Source organism: Rhinoderma darwinii, chromosome 2 (assembly GCF_050947455.1).
Source record: "Rhinoderma darwinii isolate aRhiDar2 chromosome 2, aRhiDar2.hap1, whole genome shotgun sequence".
Classification (NCBI taxonomy): Eukaryota; Metazoa; Chordata; class Amphibia; order Anura; family Rhinodermatidae; genus Rhinoderma; species Rhinoderma darwinii.
In genome coordinates, this window is record NC_134688.1 from 407,024,328 (window position 1) to 407,047,208 (window position 22,881).

Sequence of the window (22,881 nt, forward strand, 5' to 3'; positions counted from 1 at the left end):
AGTACTACTGAACGTCCGGCCGTAGCAGAGAGTACTACTGAACGTCCGGCCGTAGCAGAGAGTACTACTGAACGTCCGGCCGTAGCAGAGAGTACTACTGAACGTCCGGCCGTAGCAGAGAGTACTACTGAACGTCCGGCCGTAGCAGAGAGTACTACTGAACGTCCGGCCGTAGCAGAGAGTACTACTGAACGTCCGGCCGTAGCAGAGAGTACTACTGAACGTCCGGCCGTAGCAGAGAGTACTACTGAACGTCCGGCCGTAGCAGAGAGTACTACTGAACGTCCGGCCGTAGCAGAGAGTACTACTGAACGTCCGGCCGTAGCAGAGAGTACTACTGAACGTCCGGCCGTAGCAGAGAGTACTACTGAACGTCCGGCCGTAGCAGAGAGTACTACTGAACGTCCGGCCGTAGCAGAGAGTACTACTGAACGTCCGGCCGTAGCAGAGAGTACTACTGAACGTCCGGCCGTAGCAGAGAGTACTACTGAACGTCCGGCCGTAGCAGAGAGTACTACTGAACGTCCGGCCGTAGCAGAGAGTACTACTGAACGTCCGGCCGTAGCAGAGAGTACTACTGAACGTCCGGCCGTAGCAGAGAGTACTACTGAACGTCCGGCCGTAGCAGAGAGTACTACTGAACGTCCGGCCGTAGCAGAGAGTACTACTGAACGTCCGGCCGTAGCAGAGAGCACTACTGAACGTCCGGCCGTAGCAGAGAGCACTACTGAACGTCCGGCCGTAGCAGAGAGCACTACTGAACGTCCGGCCGTAGCAGAGAGCACTACTGAACGTCCGGCCGTAGCAGAGAGCACTACTGAACGTCCGGCCAGCGGTAAGTGCATTGAAAATAGATGAAGTACTGGATTACAAAAACAGTTGTAAATTAGTTACTACTTCAGTTTTTTAGGTTGAATTTATTTGTCTATTTCTGTCTGCCCTGAATACCCCTTTAAAGAGGCTGTCACCAGATTTTGCAACCCCTATCTGCTATTGCAGCAGATCGGCGCTGCAATGTAGATTACAGTAACGTTTTTATTTTTAAAAAAACGAGCATTTTTGGCCAAGTTTTGACCATTTTTGTAGTTATGCAAATGAGGCTTGCAAAAGTACAACTGGGCGTGTTGAAAAGTAAAAGTCCAAGTGGGCGTGTATTATGTGCGTACATCGGGGCGTTTTTACTACTTTTATTAGCTGGGCGTTCTGAAGAGAAGTATCATCCACTTCTCTTCAGAACGCCCAGCTTCTGCCAGATCACGCTGTGACGTCACTCACAGGTCCTGCATCGTGTCAGACGAGCGAGGACACATCGGCACCAGAGGCTACAGATGATTCTGCATCAGCGTTTGCAGGTAAGTAGCTACATCGACTTACCTGCTAACGCCGATGCTGCTGCAGAATCAACTGTAGCCTCTGGTGCCGATGTGTCCTCGCTCGTCTGACACGATGCACAGCGTGATCTGGCAGAAGCTGGGCGTTCTGAAGAGAAGTGGATGATACTTCTCTTCAGAACGCCCAGCTAGTAAAAGTATTAAAAACGCCCCGATGTACGCACATAATACACGCCCACTTGGACTTTTGCAAGCCTCATTTGCATAACTACAAAAATGGTCATAACTTGGCCAAAACGCTCATTTTTAAAAAATAAAAACGTTACTGTAATCTACATTGCAGCGCCGATCTGCTGCAATAGCAGATAGGGGTTGCAAAATCTGGTGACAGAGCCTCTTTAAGATGACTGATCTGCACCTCTTGGAGTAAAACGGTGAAGGCACAAGAGGAAGTCTTATCTAAAATTAAAAAAACGAAAGCTGGAGGTTCACTTTAAGCAAGCATAGTTTTTTTTTTTAACAGATTAGTAGAAAATGATTCCAACAATACACATAATCCTCTGTTTTACACTTTTTAGGAACTCATGGGCATATGAAGTGCCATTTTGATGGACAGCTGAAGTCCCAGGACACTGTATTAATGAACCTATACAAGCGGGTTTATCCTAAATGGACCTATGACCCATATGTGCCTCCTCCAGTGACATGGGTGAAGAATGAGATTCAGATTGATCCTGCAGAAGTGGAGATGGAATAAATGCTTGCAGCATATGCATATAAAGAGACACAATCTCTGCTTCTTTAACTGTTTGGTGCCTTAAAAGGACTAATTTATTTTTTATTCAGACGTTTGTGTGAATTATACTAAATTCAGGAAACAAAATGTAGTGTCAGCCTCTGCATGTCAAAGGTAAATGTCCTTGGGTGGGTGCGATATTTCAATTGCTGCTCAGTGGTTTTAGCCAGTCTACGCTGCTGAGGTCCACGTTACCGCCGCACAGCACCACACCAATGTTCTGCATATCTCTCGCTTTCTCCTGGAATCGACTGGAAAGAATGGCAGCTAGACCTAGACCAGCTGTAGGCTCAATGAGAAGCTTCATCCTCTCCCACACCAACCGTGTAGCACTCTAATGGACAAAAAGAGAGAGACTGCAACTATTGAAGCTGATAGAGAACAGTAAAAATACAAGCCTCCACTCTTTACATGGGAAGAATAAAAAGATCATCTTTCCGTGCCAGGAATTAAAAGACAAACTTTGTGATGTTTTATGAACACATGTTGTCACTTTGTTTTCTTTACACTACAGCATGTTGTATATTGGTCTGCATTTCTGTGTTTGGCTCTACCTCTAAACTCGTTCGCCGGGACATTAAAACTTGATGGCTTATCTTGAGCATAGGCCATCAATGTCTGATCGGTGGGGGGGTCTGGTTTCTGCCAATCAGAACAGTGTAGCAGAGTTCTGCGGACGAGTTGTTGTGCTTGTGTAAACCAAGACCATGGTCTCTTCCTTTTGCTGAATGGCAGGGGTCCCTAAAGTCCCTCGGCGGCGGAATCTGCATATGGTGCTGCGATCTACAAGAACGTGGGGGTTTTATGTACATGGGAGGAGAGGGGGTGTGGTACTATCTACATGGGTCATAGTATGATAATGTCCCATTGAGAGAGAACCTGTAGTGTAGCCGTAATATGACTGCAAGACTCAGACCCTAAACAGCTCAGTGAAATCACAGTGGGTCCAAGTCTTGGGCCGGGTTTCATGGCAACTGCAGATTTTCTGCAACGTATTTCACTGGAAAATCCGCAGCATAATAAGCAGCAGCAGCAAAGTGGATGAGATTTGAACAAAAAACCACTGAAAAAACGTTCATAAATTGACCTGTGGTGCGGCTGTTTAATCTGCAGCATGTCACCTTATACTGCAGAATCGCTGCTTTTCTGTTGCGGGTTTTCGCCATTGAATGCAAAGGTGAGGTATTACCCGCAACGGATAGCAGATGTTGCAATTTGTGCGACGAAAAAGTTGCGATACTGCTGCAAAGATTACTACTAAAAAAAATAAAAATATTGTACTTACCCAAATCTCTATGCTCCTACGTCCAGTCTGGTCTCCAGGGATGACGTTTCATCCCATGTAACATGGTATGAAACGTCATCCTAGGAGGCTGGGCTGCAGGTCAGAGGGAGGCGTCACCATTGTTACGGCTGGGGTAAGTATGAATGTTTTTGTATTTTTTTTAGCACTGCTTTCCGCAGTGGAAATTCCACCCCAAAAAACTGCAGTTTTTTGGACGGAATGTGCCAAGTAAAAAGTCTATGACCAAAAGCGCTCACAATTATATCACCTGTGCAATACGAAGCAAATCTTGAAAACACGACCTGTTGGGTGAATTTTATGACTGGTGTTTTGAAACAATGCTGTATAGCACATACACATATACAGAAATGTAATAACAGATACTCGTGAGCTAAGTTTTTTTTACCCCATTATTATAAAAAGTTTTTAAATTCACATTACTAAACCCAAATGAATTTAGTGACTTTCGTTTAGTTTGTTACCTTAATTTCATCTTCCGTGACAACGAACACATCGTTTACCAGGTCCCGTATAATTGGCCAGGTGTTGGGTCCAATGCTTGTTTTCACACCATCAGCTATGGTGATCGGTGGGTGAAGATTAGGTGTGAGAATACCATTTATCTTTGAGCGGTAGCAGTCATCTGCATTAAGAGGCTCAGCCGCATAAATTTTTACATCTGGTTTAATTGCCTGTTAACCAAAGACGATGGAAGAGTTAGGCCGGGTTCACACGAGACTGATATGCTGTAAAAATCATGCAGCGTGTCCAACCGGGAAGCCGCAGGACATTCAGTCTGAAAAATCGCGATTTTTCAGATGGAAATTTCGCTGCGGGAGAAAGCCGTTCATACTTACCCCCTCCTCGGACGTCTGCTCTGGCCTCCCTGGATGACGTTGCAGGCCATGTGACGATGTAGCCTTGGATTGGCTGCAGTGGTCCCATGAGATGCAACGTCATCCCAGGAGGCCGGACTGCAGGAAGGAAGAGTGTGTTCTGGGTAAGTATGTTTCTTTTTCTTTTCTTCCGGTGTTGCAAATTTTTCCAGCGTAAACGCCACGATTACGCCACAACGCTTGGCTTTCTGTTGCGGAAAGGGAAAATCAACAAAAATGCAGCATAAATTGACATGCTGTGGAATTAAATTCCGCACCGCAGGTCAAGTTAACGTTTATGCTGTTTTTTTCCCCCGCAGCGTCTGCACTTACTAAATCTTACCCACTTTGCTGCTACTGTAGACGCTGCAGAATTTCCGCACACAATTCCTGCAGCGTTTTTGCTAAGTGGGAACCCGGCCTAAGGGTGCAGTCATATGGGGCAGATTTTGTTGCAGATCTTTTCTGCAACTGAAAATCCGTTCTATAAATCTGAATGGGGTTTTTTCTGCAGTAGGCGCATGAATTTCTGCACGTTCCATTCAGATGAATGGAACGGATTTTCAGTTGCACAAATTTCTGCGTGTGACTGCACCCGAAGCAAGTACTATGTATGCATAATGCAACTAACATCTTAATTCCTTAAAGGGAACCTGTCACCAGCATTTCACCTATTAAACCAGCAATACCAGGTGGTAGTGGGTGAAAAATCATTTCTATATAACCTATAATTGTCGTCTTAGTCGGCTCTGTAGCTTTAGTATTCAGTTTTTGTGTTCCCACACCGTATGCTAATGAGCAAAAAAGAGTCAAATCTTCATTCCTCAAGTCTTCCTGAGTTTACCCCGCCTCCTTACTTTTGATTGACAGCTCCTCGCCTTCCTCCAGCACACCAAATCCCACGCTTGTGCATTGAGGTCCTCTTCTGGTGTGTGCGCACAAAGGGACACCGGATTATTACCATAAAAGGTGCAAAATGTTTGCAGACCGTTATTTACAGTCTGAGGAGGAGTTTAGGAGAGGGGATAACGGCAATGAACTTTTGATAGCAGCGGCCAGTGAGGGATAAGTAAAGTTCAATAGGTGAAATACTGGTGACAGGTTCCCTTTAAGGACGTGGATAAATCGGACGTGTCACTTTATGTGGTGATAACTTTGGAATGCTTTTACCTATCCAAGCGATTGAGATTGTTTTCTCGTGACACATTATACTTTAAGTTAATGGTAAAATTTGGTCCATACATTCAGTATTTTATTTTGAAAAACACAAATTTAGTGTGGGGGGGAAAAAAACCAAAAAAAAACGCAAAAATTAGCATTTTCTAAATTTAAGTGTATCCGCTTGTAAGATAGATAGCATTTATTTTGTGTGGTAAAACTAATTAACGTTTCACATATGTCTACTTTATGTTGTCATCATTTTTTGAACATCCTTTTATTTTTCTAGGATGGTACAGTGCTTAGAACTTTAGCAGAAATTTTCACATTTTCAAAATAATTTCAAAAGGCTATTTTTACAGGGACGAGCTCAGTTGTGAAGTGGTTTTTAGGGGCCCATACGATGCAAAACCCCATAAATCGCCCCATTTTAAAATCTGGACCCCTCAAAGTATTTAAAATAACATTTACAAAGTTAATTAACCCTTTAGGCGTTTTTGCAGAATTCATTTTTGATCCTTTTTTTTCTGTAACACAGAAGGTTTTACCAGAGAAACGCAATTCAATATTTATTGCTTATATTTTACTGCCGTTTTTAGAAATATCCCACATGTGGCCCTAGTGTGCTAATTCACTGAAACATCGGTCTCACAAGCAAAGGCGCAGCTAGAGGATTTTGGGGCCTTTTTATTTGAATATATTTTAGGCACCATGTCAGGTTTGAAGATGTCTCGTGGTGCAAAAACAGTGGAAACACCCCCAAAAAGACACCATTTGGCAGACTACACCCTCAAGGAATTTATCAAGGGGTATAGTGAGCATTTTGACCACACAGGCTTTTTTGCTGAATTAGGCCATGAAATTGAAAAGCTACATTTTTTTTCTAATAAAATGTAGATTTAGCTCAGATTTTTCCATTTTCACAATAAATAAAAGGAGAAAAAGCACCCCAACATTTGTAAAGCAACCTCTTCTGAGCACAGCGATACCCTATATGTGGTAATAAACTGCTGTTTGGACCCACGGCAGGAAGGGTAGAAGCGCTATTTGGCTATTGGAGCTCACATTTTGCTGGAATGGTTTGCGGCGCCATGTCATATTTGAAAAGCTCCTGCGGGACCAAATCAGTGGAAACCCTCCAAAAGTGACCCTGTTTGGGAAACTACACCCCTGAAGGAATTTATCGAGGGGTATAGTGAGCATTTTGACCCCACATGTTTGCTAAATTTACTGGAATTAGACCATGAAATGGAAAAGCTACATTTTTTTCCGATTAAAACGTGGACATTCAATTTTTACAAGGAATAAAGGAGAAAAAGCACCCCCAACATTTGAAAACCAATTTCTCCTGATTACGGCAATACCCCGTAAGTGGTCATAAACTGCTATTTGGACACACGGCAGGGCTCAAAAGGGAAGGAGCAGCATTTGTAGCTCAAATTTAGCTAGAATGGTTTTTGGGTGCCACGTCACGTTTGCAAAGTGCCTGCGGGACCAAAACAGTAGGAACCCCCAAAAAGTGACCCCATTTGGGAAACTACACCCCTTAAGGAATCTATCTAGGGGTCTAGTAAGCATTTGGACCCCACTGGTCCTTTTCAAAATTTATTGAAATTAGGACGTAAAAATGAATACCAACATTTTTTCCACTAAAAAGTAGAATTTTTTCAATTTCACAAGGAATAAAGGAGAAAACGCACCACAACATTTGTAAAGCAATTTCTCCCAAGTACGGAAATACCCCACATGTGGTCATAAACTGCTGTTTGGACACAAGGCAGGGGCGCTATTTGGCATGCAGGTTTTGCTGGATTGGTTTTTGGGCGCCATGTCGCATTTGCAAAACCCTAAGGTACCAGAGTACAGTGGAAGTGACCCAATTTTGGAAACTACACCCGTCAAGGCATTTATCATTTGCCTAGACATATGACAGAGCTCACAAGTGAAGAGCAGCATGCGCATTTGTGGTCTATTTTGGTGATTTTTCACGGCATTGGCGCACGATTGCAGGGCCCGGAGGTCGCGGCCGTGAGGTCGCGATAGCGGCATCTAAGTGGTTAATGGCAGGGATCGGAGCTAGCTCCGTTCCCTCCTCTTACAGCATGGTGTCAGCTGTAACATACAGCTGACACAAGCGGCTGATGTTGCAGGCTCAGCTTCTGCACCTGCGCCATTTTGTTAGTGCGACCAGAAGCCTTTTCGGGACCTAGCAGACCTCCGTACTTGGCAGACAGGAGGCCATTATTAGGGGTTCCGATCTGCTTCTAAACATCATAGATGCAGCGCTGGCTTTTGAGTGTTGCATCTAAGGGGTTAATCGGCCGGACTAGAGGCTAGCTCCGGTCCTGGCCTTGAAGCCGTGGAGCTATCACTGCTTTAAAACAGTGACTACAGACACATTACACTGTTAATGCTATGACGTAATAGTCCGTCAGTTTGCATTAACAGGACAATGCCTGTGACTGACTATTACGTCACATAGCGTTAAGGGGTTAATAATGCACTACAATTTGCTCAATAACCTACCTGCTGTCTCTATATCAGACCTTGGCAAATCCTACGGCTGATGGTGGCCATATATTTATTGTAAGAAAACCGTGAGTGTTATGGTTATAGTGTTATGGTATTTGACTACTGAAGTAAGGCATGCTGTGATACAGAGGCAACAAGACCTTACAGATTTTTACTATGCTTCCCTAGACTGAGGGTACATCTGACGCAGCGGCAGTCCCATGCGGCCGAAACCCTGCTCAATTGTAGTGGCCAATGACCACATGATTTTTCCAGACAAAACCGCAACCGTACTCACTACTGATGACAATAGGTGCCTTATAAAGAAAATAAGGCAGGTTTCAGACGGCCGTAATGCAGGCACATTTTAGTTTCCATATTGCGGCCAAAATACTTAGAACTCAAGCGGTTATAATTAACCGAACTTTGTTCACGGTTGAACCCTATGGTGATTCAAGCTTGAGTCCGTAGAACTTCAGAAGATTTAGGTATTGCAGCCGTAATATGCATGTTAAAATGCGGCCGCATTACAACCCCCCTGAATCCTGCCTTACGTTCCGCAAAAACTGAGGGTTTTTTACGGTCGTGTGCATGGGCCCTTAGGCCTCATTTAGCTTGTTAGCGGTCTGTATTGTGGATGTAAAACCTGGATTTATGAAAGTGTCAGTCTCGTTCAGTAAAACCTCTGGGGGTCCAGTTATTATATCCAGAATACAAATCGTTAAACCCAATCTTCATGCTTTATTCCTGGAGGATACTAATATTTATTCTATAAAAACACACGTGCACTTTTGAATAGTATTGGCTTCAGCGAGTGTATACTGTATACATGTGTCTTTTTTTTCAACCTTACTAAACTATGTAACAGTTGGGAAGACAACAGTTATAGTTTAGTAAGGTTGAAAAAAAAGACACATGTCCATCAAGTTCAACCAAGAGATGGGAAAAGGGATGGAACAAAAATTCTACACATTACCAATCATTCACACAAGCGCTTAGACTCCATGCACACGACCGTACTTTTCATCAGTAATTACGGACCCATTCATTTTTATTGGTCACGGACACCTTTTTAGTATTTTTACTGATGGGTGTCCATGCTGAAAAAATTATAGAACCTGTCCTATTCTTATCCGTAATTACGGCAAGTACTCTCCCATAGAAGTCTATGGGAGCTTCCGTAAATACGGACGGCTACGCATCCGTATACCGTCAGTATTTACGTAAGTGTTGCTATGCAACATGCTGGTGACATAATTTGTATCCTTTTTTATGGATCCATATATACGGATGCAATACGGACCGTATTTGCATACACCCTTCCGTATATACGGATTAAATACGGCTGCCTACGGATCCGTATTTACGGACAGTATTTCAGGAGAGATGAAAATACGGTTGTGTGCATGTGGCCTTACTCTTGTACCTGGTGTATGGAAGAAATGATCTGTTAATCTCTGCATGTCTGGCAAAACTTAACAGATGACAGCCCCTGCATTAGTTGTCAAGGAGGGACTGATACAGTTAAGATCATGCACCCTTAGCTGTTTCTGTATATAGATCATTAATAAAATGATATCAAAGCGGAACGCTCACCTTAACAGCAACAGCTATTCCAGCCAACATGCCACCACCACCCACAGGTATGACCAAGGCCTCCAGTCCTGGCACCTGGCAATTAACACAATTTACATGACGAAACAAAATGTGGGCATGGAAAAAAACAAAAAAAACGAACGTAAAACCTGTTGTAAGACTTCAAGTCCGATGGTCCCTTGGCCTGCAATGACGGCTGGGTCCTGATTTGGATGAATCAGAACACCTCCGGTCTTCTGTACAGTCTTTGCTGCCACTTCTGCTCTGGACTTGGGCAAAACATATGTCATAAGCAATAGGACATGAAGACAAAATTGTATTATAATGGCATTGCTTTTGGAAATGTCAGAACATTCAGAAGGTCAAAAATATTCCAGAAACACCTTATACATGTTTGATCACTATGACATGACGCAAGTATTGAAAAATAAAATAAAAAAAACAACTTATGTCCATTTATTTTCTCACAATTTCAGATTATTACATTCATCCCCTTTTCAGACGTGTACGGGCGCCCTAAAAGGTTTTGGTGAAGGTGGGGGAGTAAAATAAAGTAGAACACCTGGGCAGATGGCTGAGCAGTTAGCTCTGTTGACTTCTAGCAAAATGCTCCTGGATTTGAATTCCCACCAGGACATTTGCATGGAGCTTGTGCGTTCAAATCGGTTTTCCTTTAGGGATACCCTACCACATATTAAAAAAAATACATTTCTACGCTCTGTTCAAACAGCATAGTTTGGAAGCTGAAAAAAACGACACGTCATACACAGCCAAAAACCACATTTTTTATTAAAGCGTTTTTTTTCAATAGATACATGTATTTTAATGTGTATTGGAAGCGTTCGAGGCTTTTTTCATGTGTGTTTTGCTTCCTATTGAATTTAATTAAATACATGATGCATAAAGAATGGACATGCTGCTTCTTTTTTTACATGACACCTAATTTAATTTAACACGTGTAAATAAAAATGCGCTGCAAGCATGTTTTCCCTTTAAAGTCAAAGGAAAGCTTATTCCAAGCGGCTCTTGATGCGTAATTGGGTGCATAAAATGCGCAAAATACACGTCTATGATACGCTGTGTAAACTAGGCCTACGGTTGATTGGTTCTCTGGTTCATATAGGAAAATTCGATTATACGCCCCACTAGAGACACAAATTTATGTGAATTATTTCAATTTGCGTACAGCACTCAGAATCGGATTTACAGCTTGGATATCTGTAAGAACGAAACGTTCTCGAACCCTAATCCAGACCTGGTCGACATGCAGCGAATCATTGATAAGGGATGTACAGCTCATGTTATTATAAAGGAAACTGGAGCCGTCTGCATGATGATTGGTTGTTAGCGGAAACTGCGCCGGTTCATTTGCACTGGCTTTCAATATCCCTATTGTTTCCTGTATTAATACTAGGGCTAAGTTCACACCTGCGTCGGTGTGTTCGGTTGTTCTGCTCTGTCAGATGAGCAGAACAAGAGAATAACGGAAGCAACGGTTTGGTTAAACAACGGACACCGCTGACGTCCGATGTAACTTATTGACTTTAATAGGTTCTGTCGAGGTGTCCGTGATTTTAGCGCACACAATAGCGCAGCATGCTGCGCTGTGTTCAGTAATCTCGGCCGGATCGGAGACAGAGGCCCCTACTGAGCCTCCAACGCAGATGTGAACGAGGCCTACAAGAGCTCAAAAGGTATCAAAATAACTGAATTCTAAAAAACATTTTATTTTTATGTTCTGTTTTTGGTTTAACCATGTAACTCCCATTACTTTCTGACAGCTTGTGGTAATGTTCGATTTAGCCGATGGGAGCCTTAATTAAATGCCAAGAAATATCCCTCTGTAATACCTCATCTGTCGGTTCACATTCCACAATGGAAGCACCATACCCACGAATAGCAGATTTCTTACATGTTGCAGCTGTGCTTGGAACTACCACATGTGCAGGAATGCCTGGAAGATAAAGTGAATGGCAGGACTCAGAACATGTATTTCCCTTTGTTTATTTAGCGGAAACATATTCCACAACGCAGTACAGAAAATGCGATCATTCATATCAGCCCGTCCCCAGTGGGGCTCAAAGTCTAATTTTCCTATCTCACACACACGCAGGGGCCAATTCATCAGTCTGAATGTAGTGGGAAATCCATAAAGATAACATAGCACTTTATGCAGGGGTTGCCCCTCACTTGGTTCACACCTGGGGCTCCAGATTTGCAAGGAAACGATGATAACCACTGAAGTACTTGAATAATTACCCATGATTTGTGCTGCCAACGCCAATGCCTGCCCGTGGTTGCCACTGCTATGAGTCACAACTGCAGTATGTTTATCTGACTGTAAACTCTTAACTGCATTTAATGCACCCCGAATCTGAAACAAACAAAAGCAAATGATAAGAAATTACAGTAATAATGTAACGCGGTGGTATATTGGTAGCGTCATGCATGTGCATTAGACACCACAATACAGTGCACAATATGGAATGTCATCCTTCTGGTTTAGTATTATTGCCTTTTACACCCCAAAAGTATCACTTACCTGAGAGCTGCTGTTCCAATGACCTCCACTGCGTCACTTTTAAGCCACAGTTAGGCCTTGTACACACAGCCGTGCCTGTAATAACGGCCCGCGATTGCGTGCACGGCCGGCCACCGAAGGCCGCGGACAATCACCCACATTTTCGGCACGTGTTCCCAAAGTACGGTCCGTAAAAAGCAATAGATAGCACATGGCCTATCTTTTGCGGTACACTTCCACGGCCCGGACACCTTCCCGTAAATAAACGGGAATAAACTATTTTTACGGTTCTGTGCATGGGGCCTTAAAGCCAATGAATGAGTCAGTATATATATATATATATATATATTTATATATACTCTGCACTTTCTAATTGGAGAGTGCAGAGTTTTAATATACATTGGATACACGAATGGGAACCTACTTATGCACTACACCTTATCTGCAGTGCCATGATGGACGCTGAAATTGTGTCTGAAACGCGTAGGTGAAATATAATTGCGATACACCCCCCAGTACTTTGAATTCATAGTTTTAACCTGATTTACAATAAAATTGGAACTCCGATTCCTTTTATTTACGCACAAGCGCTGGATCAGAGCCTCTTTCGTTTGTGTAAGTATTACTTGGAAGGCCATTCTTTTAAACGGCTGCCATGCAATACTACTTTTTCCCTGTAGCCGCAGGGGAAATGTATAGATGATGGCAGCCTCACCCAGCAAAATCAGCTTATCGCTAGGGGTCTCAGGATTCGTGGCACTCAGCTGATCACTCATATTAAAGAGGTTGTCTGTGATGAGACCCCATTTCAGGATCTGGACATAATGAATCCGAAAACAAAACTCTTTTAATATTGTCAAATGCAAATATAATCACCTTGAAAGAGCCGGTCTTCTGCAGTAGTTCACATTTAAAGAATAGCTTGTGTTCAGTGAGGGCATCAAGACTGGAACACGTCATTACTGGAGTCATATGAACCAAGCCTTGGATCCTCCTGTGAGCTTCCTGCACATCGCTTAATGTTACACAATATTGGGGACTCATGATCCGAACTAGAAAATAAAATGTCACAGTAAATCCCTAAATTAAAATTGTTGGATGTTCTCTTTCTGAGGGAGGGAACACAAAAATACATAGGTATCTATAATGTGTACTGTATATAGTATAACAAAGCCATCAGCCGAGTGCTTTTGTACAGCATGAAACTTTAGGTAACTTCTAATATACTTAAAGCAACCGCCAGTACAAAATAAAATAAAAAAATCTGACTATACATTGCAAATGTATAGTCAGCCTACCTGCTGCCCTGCTCCTGAAAGTACCGGCCTCCATTCAGGTTCCCCGTTTTCCGCTCCCGAAAATGGCTGCCACAGTTTCAGACTTCCCTATGGAGAGCATCCTTGGTAATCTGAGACATCCATCAGGAGGCTGGTGGGGGGTAAGAACTGATGACATCAGCCCCTGTGTCTAGCAGATCTGACGTCATAAGCGCTCGTCCACTGGAGGTCAGTGAAGGGAGTGCGGTGTCTCAGACTTCCGGAAAAAAACCGCTCCCCACATACAAGTCTGAGACTGCGGTGGCCATTTTGGAGAGTGGAAAATGGGGGACCAGAATGGAGGCCAGATCATTCAGAAGGGCAGCAGGTAGGATGACTAGACATTCGCAATGTGTAGTGACATTTTTATTTGGACTGGAGAGTCCCTTTAATAATTTATAGTAGGCAGTCACATTCCTTATAATATACACCTCAGCTGCTGGAAAAAAAAAGGCAGAAAAAACTGCATCAAGTCTGCACTATGTGAACAAGGTCTTTCGACCGCAGGCCATAATGCTGTTAATCTTACGGCCATAATACGGACACTAAAACGTGACTGCGTTACACCATCTGAATGAGGTCTAATTCTGCTTTTTTTTTTAGAAAAGCACAAAGATGGGGAATTGGGTAATAATTGGAGGGGGTCTCTTTCCCTGGACCCTCACCTTTGTCCTATCTAAAGTTGTCCAAGGACTGTTCACAGCAGAGGGGTCTCTTCAGCACTCACTGGATAATGCTGTAACTTGGAAACAGATCATTGGTATTCGTGGTGCTTACATCTGGGAAAGTTAGGATAACAAATATGGCTACCCTTAGTTCCCATAGGGGTTGTCACCCAGCTTTCCTGCAAAACCGTCTAGTTAGGAGATATGGGATTTGTGTATATCTCGCTGCATAACTATGACAAGAAGTTATTTAGAAGTCTCGGAAAACTGTGTGACAACGTATGTGTAGAGCTAAAATGCAGCCATATTGGTTGTCACCCAGCTTTCCAGAAACCTATAATTATTTATGGTATTATCCAATGGATTGTATAGAAGAAAAAAAAAACACTTCTCGAGGCGCTCCTGTATGTGCAAGGTATAAATTAGTGGTACCCCTTTTGTTTAGGTAAGGAACAATACACTCACTTCCCGCTTGGGTAAAATTTCAAATGTATTCCATATATGTGCTAAAACAGTAAAAACAAGTAAAACAATACTAGTGTGCTACGCGTTTCGACCCAGAACTCGGGTCTTCCTCAGGCTTCTAAATAATTACAAACAAATACAATCCTTTTATGCTCACAGTGGAATTATTTCCAGTTCAAAGTTTCGGGTGAGGGATCAAAGCGGGAGTGGCAGGTTCCCGTTCCTCTGCCGATGGTTAATACATGTGGTTAGGTAAACATTGAGGTCGAGTTGTGCCGATGAACTTTGCACACCTGTATAGGGTGAGTAAACATTTTTACCAGCTATACTCACCTATGCTGATGAGTTGCTATCTTTTTAATCTATTAATACAAACTGGATATACAATATGACCTTAGAGCAGCACCTGTTCTTCCCCCTCCCTCTTCTGTTTTTTTCAAGACTACATAATTATTTATGGAAAAGTAAATAGCTAATTTAGTCATTGACTCAGATTGAATGCACTAAATAGTCACACGCAAAGTAACGTGTTTACATTCCTATACTCTCACCTCGGAACTCAAGAAAATATGCCGCGAACAGTACCAACTGCGCATGTCAATTTATAACTTCCGTACAGCATTATGGTCGCTCCCAGCTGCCCCGTTACCACGTGCATGAAGTCCGTACAGAGTAACTGGCTTTACGTCTGTTGTTATTTCCGTACAGCGGAAGCGTTCTCTCTCTGGTTTGGCCCAGCGCGCTCGCCGTCATCTTACACTTCACTTCTTGTTTTGATTCCTGGCGGTCGCTGGGAAGATGGCGGCGACACTAGAGCGGGTCAGGATTTCTGCCTCCGAATTACGGGAGCTGCTTGCGGCCAGCGAGAGCTCTGTAGCCCGAGGTACGTCAGGGGGACCGGCAGTAGTTGTCGCTTTTCAGTAAGAAAGTAGTGTGGTCCGAATGTGGCACCCCCTGCTCCACATTGCGCTACACGCCCCCTCTACCACTTAAACTTCTCCCAGACCCCATAATCCTCTGCAGTGTGTGTGCGGACCCTGCTCTCTAACACATGGTCCTGTGCCCCCTAGATCTGAGGCCGTGTCTTAGTGTAAGTTTCTGGGATCACGGTTATAAAGGGAACAAGCCATCACCGGTGTAACCCCATAAATGAGACCATGGGTTCAAATAAAAACGAGTCACTTGTTGTTTTTGTAATCTCCCCTGTAGAGGGCGCCAGAGCTCCAATAACCTCCCTGCCATGTGTGCCTATAGGAGTCCCAGAGGGTCCAGATCCTAATAAAGTATATAAAGTTCATGTGGTGTGGAAGGTGCGCACTATGTCATACAGTAATGGGAGATGGGTGTTTATAACCAACTTTATCTAAAAAAAGAACCTCAAAACTATGCAAAACATAATGAAATCTAGAGTGTAGGTATCGTTACGTGACCTGTTTTGAAACGGATAGTCCGGCATACTATGCTACACAACAGAAGTCAATACTTTGGGACTATGTTTTGCTCAAAGAATGCCACGGACACATTGTGGATACTTTGGCATATATTAAGAAAAAAAAATATACGAAAAATGAATGGGAAAATTATAGTCTGCAGTTAGGCACTTTACGGTAACATAATGGCTGCCATTTTTACAGTATTCATGAGGGATCTGTCGTGATCCGTTCTGGTCTAACCCCCTCCCTCCTCCCCGGTTGATTTATAGCGGGTCTATCGAGTGTCCGTCTGGTATCCATTTTTTAAGTTCTTGAATAAAATAGTGAAGCATTTAAAGTTATTCTGACCATCGAATGACGGCAAAGTATTAATGTGAGTGAGATCAGAGCCGTAAAGGGGCATTTCCGTCTTAGTCATACATATATATATATATACCCCATAAATATCTGATAGATACATGTCCCTCACCTAGCTCCTTGTGCTCGGCTGTTTCTGTAGCTCCTATTCACTTCTATGAAAGTTACGGAAATAGCAGAACACAATTACAGCGGCCACCTTGCCAGGCAGGACGTGTCGGGAGAGTTATTTTTAAAGTACAGTAACTTTTCAAGGGTTAAAGTGTGTGTGTAGCCCCAGGCTTAAAGGGGTTGTTTAATGAAGACAATCCCAGTCCATCTGCCTTTTTTGGGGATATGGATGTCATTGAGGGGGTGTTCCTCACTCAGGACCCCCCTCTGTGATTCAGAACAGGGAGCCATTCTGGCAGAGTCAAGGTGTCCGTGTATTATGCGGCGCAACATTTCCCCGACAGCAGCCATTGATGTCTATGGGAGAGTGTTGTGACGTGCGCATAGCTCTGAATCAATGAATTGTTTGCTGTTGTAGTATGGCTCAATGCATATATTTAGAGCCAAGGACAGGATCTGATCCGTCCTGTAAGGTGAGTAATGCCAAACCCACAGGTTGGGACTCTATCCCGTCCTTGCCCCAAATATATATATATATATATATATATAGCTTTTGCATTAAGGCCCTGTGTCCTAAAATTGTAAAACTAATACGATTTTAAAGAAACACTCCGGATTTCCCCCCCATTTGAAAATGTGATGAACTGCAAGGTAGTCCGATGTATTGGCTTACCTGGTGCTGTATTTCATGGGTTGTCACTCCGTTCCTGGCTGTCTTTTAGATCACATGATCTCAATTCTCACTCCCTGATTCCTACAGCGCCTGCTGTCGGGAATTGGAGGTCCTTCTCTCAATGCAAGACTGTAGGACTGACATTGACGCCATCATAGACTTGCATTGAGTGACTGACTCTCCTGTCTCTACCTATCACATATATATAGAAGTTCCAGCAGCATGGAGGAGATTACACGGCAGCAATGAGCAGTGTAGCTGTAAATCCAGCACTGGGGTTTAAATTATTAGAAGCTGCAGCAGCGTCTCTCTCTCTGCCTTTCTGTAAAGGCGCTATTACACGGGCCAAGGATCGGGCAAACCAGCGTTCATATGGCGCTCCTTCTCGATCATTGCCCCTGTTCATCGGGTGATCTGCTCTTTTATGCAGCATTAAAAATAGTTTTCGGCAGCACATCTTCCTGTGTAAACAGGGAGATGCGCTGCCGGCTTGATGAAACTGTATGGGGGCGAACGATCATAGTAACAAGCGTTCATCCCCATGCATAACCAATTATTGCTCCGTGTGAAAGGAGCGCCAATCAATGAGCTGTCTCGTTGATCGGCACTTGTTTACAAGGCCCACGTTGAAAAGCTCCCGACGTACACGCTAAACGTGTCCATAGCCCGGTAGAGTCCAGAAGGATGTCATCTAAGTTTCCGAGGAGTGGTTTACGTTCGTATACCGTTTGTTTTTGTAAGAGTGGAACAGTGCAGTAGACTACGCTATTCCATCTTGTGGGATCCGGCATTGTATCTCCTGACATCACTGTTCATATTTGGACAGTGATGTCAGGAGCTTTCCCGGGCACATCGCTTCAGGTAGCGCTCTGCCCAGGGGGTTCGAGCGACGTATCCCACTGTGTATATATGTATATATATACACAACAAGAGCAAAAAACACAGCACTCCACGGATCTGGAACATCAGGCCATGTGCTCGTTGGATGGCTTGAGAAAGGTTCCTGTTGAACCGAAACGTTGCTGTGTTTGAGGTGAATAAATCCACCCTGTTTTTCATCCTTCTTGAAGTCCTGGTGCCGTTACTATTTTCTATGCTGGTTTATATATATATATATAATGAGAAAAAGAATAAAGCAGCACAGGGACAGCAGTGGGTGCAGGCCTCCTAGGTTGAGGCTAGGAACCCTTGGTAATGAAATCCCAAAAAAATGAAGAGGCAGCACTCCAAGGAAATTGGTGAAAAAGAGTGGTGTGTTTATTCACCCCAGGCAGGCAACGTTTTGATCTGTCTCTATGGGATCTTTGTCAAACGTTGCCTGCCTGAGGTGAATAAACACACCACTCTTTTTCACCAATTTCCTTGGAGTGCTGCCTCTTCATTTTTTTGGGATTATATATATATATATATATATATATATGTGTGTATTATAACGTAATGTGAACAGGGCCTTATGGCGACTGCCACCTAGTGACAAACAAGCACACATACAGAACTACAACCCATTATCTTGGGTTGTAGTACATTAATAGCAATAATCAACCAATAATCTGGTGTAGAAAAGCCTGAAAAAAGGCCCAAAAGCCAAAGAGGTGGAGCGGTGAGATGAGTTTACATTTTTATTCCTGATTGGGAGGGTGAATAAATGGTGCACGGCCGCAGTCGCTCTGCCACAATTATAGCACATGGCCAGTCGAAAGATGCAACAGATTTATTAATAAATTAATTAATAACGAAAGCGAAGACTGGCATATAAAACGCGAGTTTTAGTAAATCTGCCCCACTGTGTACGGCATGTGCTTTTACACACAAGAAAGCAAAATGCCACCTCAGTGCCAGATGGGACGAGTCACATCATTGCCCATCCTTGATGTACATATTGACTTATTGTGGTACTATTCTTAATCCTGCCACACCAGTTTGTTGGAGCGATGATCAGAGTAATAGCGTTAAATTGTTTTCTGAAAACCTTTTGTTTATTGCGCTAATGTTATTTCAAAATCCTTCAGCAACATAAGGGATTGACACCTATAGTTGGATAAGTGATCTGTCAATCTCTGATATTCAAACCTGGTTATATACAATGAGGGCCCCACATGGACACCAGTTATAAATCTCCTGAATTATATTGTAGATAAGACTTTAATCGAGCTGATCATTGATTTTTATTGTTCTTTAGTATTTTTACTTCTATTTTACGGTCTGTTTTTAAAAATAGTTTATAATCCGCATTATGTCCTGACATTCATGTATACAGCTATTTTGATGGACAATATCTATTATATAACCGAGAAGGACGTGGTGTCCGAAGCTTACATAGAGCTCCGCCCACAACCCAACCGCCAGTTCGCTCCGCCCACAGCCAGAAGACTGAGGAAGGAGATGTGAGTGATTAGTGGCATAGCTATAATGCCCCCCTACTTACCTATCCCCGTTCCCCTGCCGGGTGGAGGATCCTTCTCTTCTTCCGGTCTGTATGATGTGAGTGACTCGGTGCAGACAGGCGTGAGGACGTCACTACATCGCGCCTACCTTCGCCGAGCAGCTCACCGCACACTGAGCACAGTGCAGAGGAGGCAAAGGATCCTCCACCCATCGTGGGAACGGGGATAGGGAAGTATGTATTATTCTTCTATTTGGTCCATACATATGGGGGCATTATACTGTGTATGGGAGGGAGGAGGGGGCATTATACTGTGTATGGGAGGTAGGAGGGGGCATTATACTGTGTATGGGAGGTAGGAGGGAGCATTATACTGTGTATGGGAGGGAGGAGGGGGCATTATACTGTGTATGGGAGGTAGGAGGGGGCATTATACTGTGTATGGGAGGGAGGAAGGGGGCATTATACTGTGTATGGGAGGTAGGAGGGGGCATTATACTGTGTATGGGAGGTAGGAGGGGGCATTATACTGTGTATGGGAGGGAGGAGGGGGCATTATACTGTATGGGAGGGAGGAGGGGGCATTATACTGTGTATGGGAGGTAGGAGGGGGCATTATACTGTGTATGGGAGGTAGGAGGGGGCATTATACTGTGTATGGGAGGGAGGAGGGGGCATTATACTGTGTATGGGAGGGAGGAGGGGGCATTATACTGTGTATGGGAGGGAGGAGGGGGCATTATACTGTGTATGGGAGGTAGGAGGGGGCATTATACTGTGTATGGGAGGGAGGAGGGGGCATTATACTGTGTATGGGAGGTAGGAGGGGGCATTATACTGTGTATGGGAGGGAGGAAGGGGGCATTATACTGTGTATGGGAGGTAGGAGGGGGCATTATACTGTGTATGGGAGGTAGGAGGGGGCATTATAATGTGTATGGGAGGTAGGGGGCATTATACTGTGTATGGGAGGGAGGAGGGGGCATTATACTGTGTATGGGAGGGAGGAGGGGGCATTATACTGTGTATGGGAGGGAGGAGGGGGCATTATACTGTGTATGGGAGGGAGGAGGGGGCATTATACTGTGTATGGGAGGGAGGAGGGGGCATTATACTGTGTATGGGAGGGAGGAGGGGGCATTATACTGTGTATGGGAGGTAGGAGGGGGCATTATACTGTGTATGGGAGGTAGGAGGGGGCATTATACTGTGTATGGGAGGGAGGAGGGGGCATTATACTGTGTATGGGAGGTAGGAGGGGGCATTATACTGTGTATGGGAGGGAGGAGGGAGCATTATACTGTGTATGGGAGGGAGGAGGGGGCATTATACTGTGTATGGGAGGTAGGAGGGGGCATTATACTGTGTATGGGAGGGAGGAAGGGGGCATTATACTGTGTATGGGAGGTAGGAGGGGGCATTATACTGTGTATGGGAGGTAGGAGGGGGCATTATACTGTGTATGGGAGGGAGGAGGGGGCATTATACTGTGTATGGGAGGTAGGAGGGGGCATTATACTGTGTATGGGAGGGAGGAGGGGGCATTATACTGTGTATGGGAGGTAGGAGGGGGCATTATACTGTGTATGGGAGGTAGGAGGGAGCATTATACTGTGTATGGGAGGGAGGAGGGGGCATTATACTGTGTATGGGAGGTAGGAGGGGGCATTATACTGTGTATGGGAGGGAGGAAGGGGGCATTATACTGTGTATGGGAGGTAGGAGGGGGCATTATACTGTGTATGGGAGGTAGGAGGGGGCATTATACTGTGTATGGGAGGGAGGAGGGGGCATTATACTGTATGGGAGGGAGGAGGGGGCATTATACTGTGTATGGGAGGTAGGAGGGGGCATTATACTGTGTATGGGAGGGAGGAGGGGGCATTATACTGTGTATGGGAGGGAGGAGGGGGCATTATACTGTGTATGGGAGGGAGGAGGGGGCATTATACTGTGTATGGGAGGGAGGAGGGGGCATTATACTGTGTATGGGAGGGAGGAGGGGGCATTATACTGTGTATGGGAGGGAGGAGGGGGCATTATACTGTGTATGGGAGTGGGCATTATGCTGTATGGGAGAGGGCATTATGCTGTATGGGAGGGAGGATGGGGCATTATGCTATGTATGAGAGGGAGGGTGGCATTATGCTGTGTATGGGAGGGAGGAGGGGGCATTATGCTGTGTATGGAAGGGAGGGGGGCATTATGCTGTGTATGGGAGGGAGGGGGGCATTATGCTGTGTATGGGAGGGAGGAGGGGGCATTATGCTGTGTATGGGAGGGAGGGGGGCATTATGCTGTGTATGGGAGGGAGGGGGGCATTATGCTGTGTATGGGAGGGAGGGGGGCATTATACTGTGTATGGGAGGGAGGGGGGCATTATGCTGTGTATGGGAGGGAGGGGGGCATTATGCTGTGTATGGGAGGGAGGGGGGCATTATGCTGTGTATGGCAGGGAGGAGGGTGCATTATGCTGTGTATGGGAGGGAGGAGGGGGCATTATGCTGTGTATGGGAGGGAGGGGGGCATTATGCTGTGTATGGGAGGGAGGGGGGCATTATGCTGTGTATGGGAGGGAGGGGGGCATTATGCTGTGTATGGGAGGGAGGGGGGCATTATGCTGTGTATGGCAGGGAGGGGGGCATTATGCTGTGTGGGGGCAGCTATGGGGGGCATTATACTGTGTGGGGGCAGCTATGAGGGGCATTATACTGTGGGAGGAGCTGATATGGGGGGCAGTATACTGTGAGGGGGCAGCTATGGGGGGCATTGTGCTGTGTGGGGGCATCTATGGGGGGCATTATGCTGTGGGGGCAGCTATGGGGGGCATTATACTGTGTGGGGGCAGCTATGGGGGGCATTATACTGTGTGGGGGCAGCTATGGGGAGCATTATACTGTGTGGGGGAAGCTATGGGGAGCATTATACTGTGTGGGGGCAGCTATAGGGGGCAGTATACTGTGTGGGGGCAGCCATGGGGAGCATTTATATATATTAACAGACCACTGCATTCCTTTTACTAGCAAACCCGTGTAGTGGGTTTTCTATACTAGTTGACATGTAATAATATAGATTTTTATACTGAAGTATCTGGAGATCCGACGAATTTGTCATTGTGCAGAACATATGGTCTATTATTTTTGATACATGCTAAGTCGTCTGTAAGTTTGATCTACTAATACAAGGTGGTTTTGTCAATCTAAAATTGATTTCTTTTAGCAAAATCACCATAAAGAAGAAATAGTTGTATGTAACCGTAATAGGGCTCCCATGGAGGTACGTGGAGCCTTTACACTACATGCGTATATCTCCGATTTCATACAGAGGTATTTTTCTGTCTGATTCCGTATGAATCAGACAGAGAAAAAAAAAATCATGGCTTTCTGTATCATTGGATGCTGTATG

General features: G+C 44.5%; 3 protein-coding genes across 10 annotated transcripts in view; 2 read left to right on the plus strand and 1 right to left on the minus strand.

Moving 5' to 3' along the window:
• TSR1 (TSR1 ribosome maturation factor) overlaps positions 1–2,607 on the plus strand; it is a 24,043-nt gene extending 21,436 nt beyond the window's left edge. The window contains exon 15 of the mRNA XM_075854155.1: positions 1,910–2,607. Coding sequence (XP_075710270.1) covers positions 1,910–2,088 — 179 coding nt within the window. The 3' untranslated portion in view covers positions 2,089–2,607. The remainder of the gene's footprint in view (positions 1–1,909) is intronic.
• Positions 2,022–15,580, minus strand: SRR (serine racemase). Of its 7 annotated transcripts, XM_075854158.1 has the most exons (10): positions 15,071–15,580; positions 14,677–14,812; positions 14,055–14,125; positions 12,950–13,125; positions 11,800–11,926; positions 11,403–11,506; positions 9,702–9,821; positions 9,553–9,627; positions 3,895–4,104; positions 2,024–2,461 (listed from the first exon to the last, which is right to left on the minus strand). In XM_075854158.1, exons 4-10 carry the CDS (start codon positions 13,115–13,117, stop codon positions 2,270–2,272), a joined length of 996 nt encoding a protein of 331 aa, XP_075710273.1. In that variant the 5' UTR covers positions 13,118–13,125; positions 14,055–14,125; positions 14,677–14,812; positions 15,071–15,580; the 3' UTR covers positions 2,024–2,269. The 7 variants fall into 7 exon arrangements, with proteins under 7 accessions (XP_075710276.1, XP_075710273.1, XP_075710272.1 ...); XM_075854157.1 differs by lacking the exon at positions 14,055–14,125; XM_075854156.1 differs by lacking the exons at positions 14,055–14,125; positions 14,677–14,812 and having other exon boundaries at positions 15,071–15,579.
• Positions 15,253–22,881, plus strand: part of SMG6 (SMG6 nonsense mediated mRNA decay factor) — a 260,817-nt gene continuing 253,188 nt past the window's right edge. Inside the window, exon 1 of one of the 2 annotated variants that reach the window (XM_075854152.1) lies at positions 15,253–15,402. In XM_075854152.1, coding sequence (XP_075710267.1) covers positions 15,318–15,402 — 85 coding nt within the window. In that variant the 5' untranslated portion in view covers positions 15,253–15,317. The remainder of the gene's footprint in view (positions 15,403–22,881) is intronic. The other variant, XM_075854154.1, reaches the window with a different exon arrangement.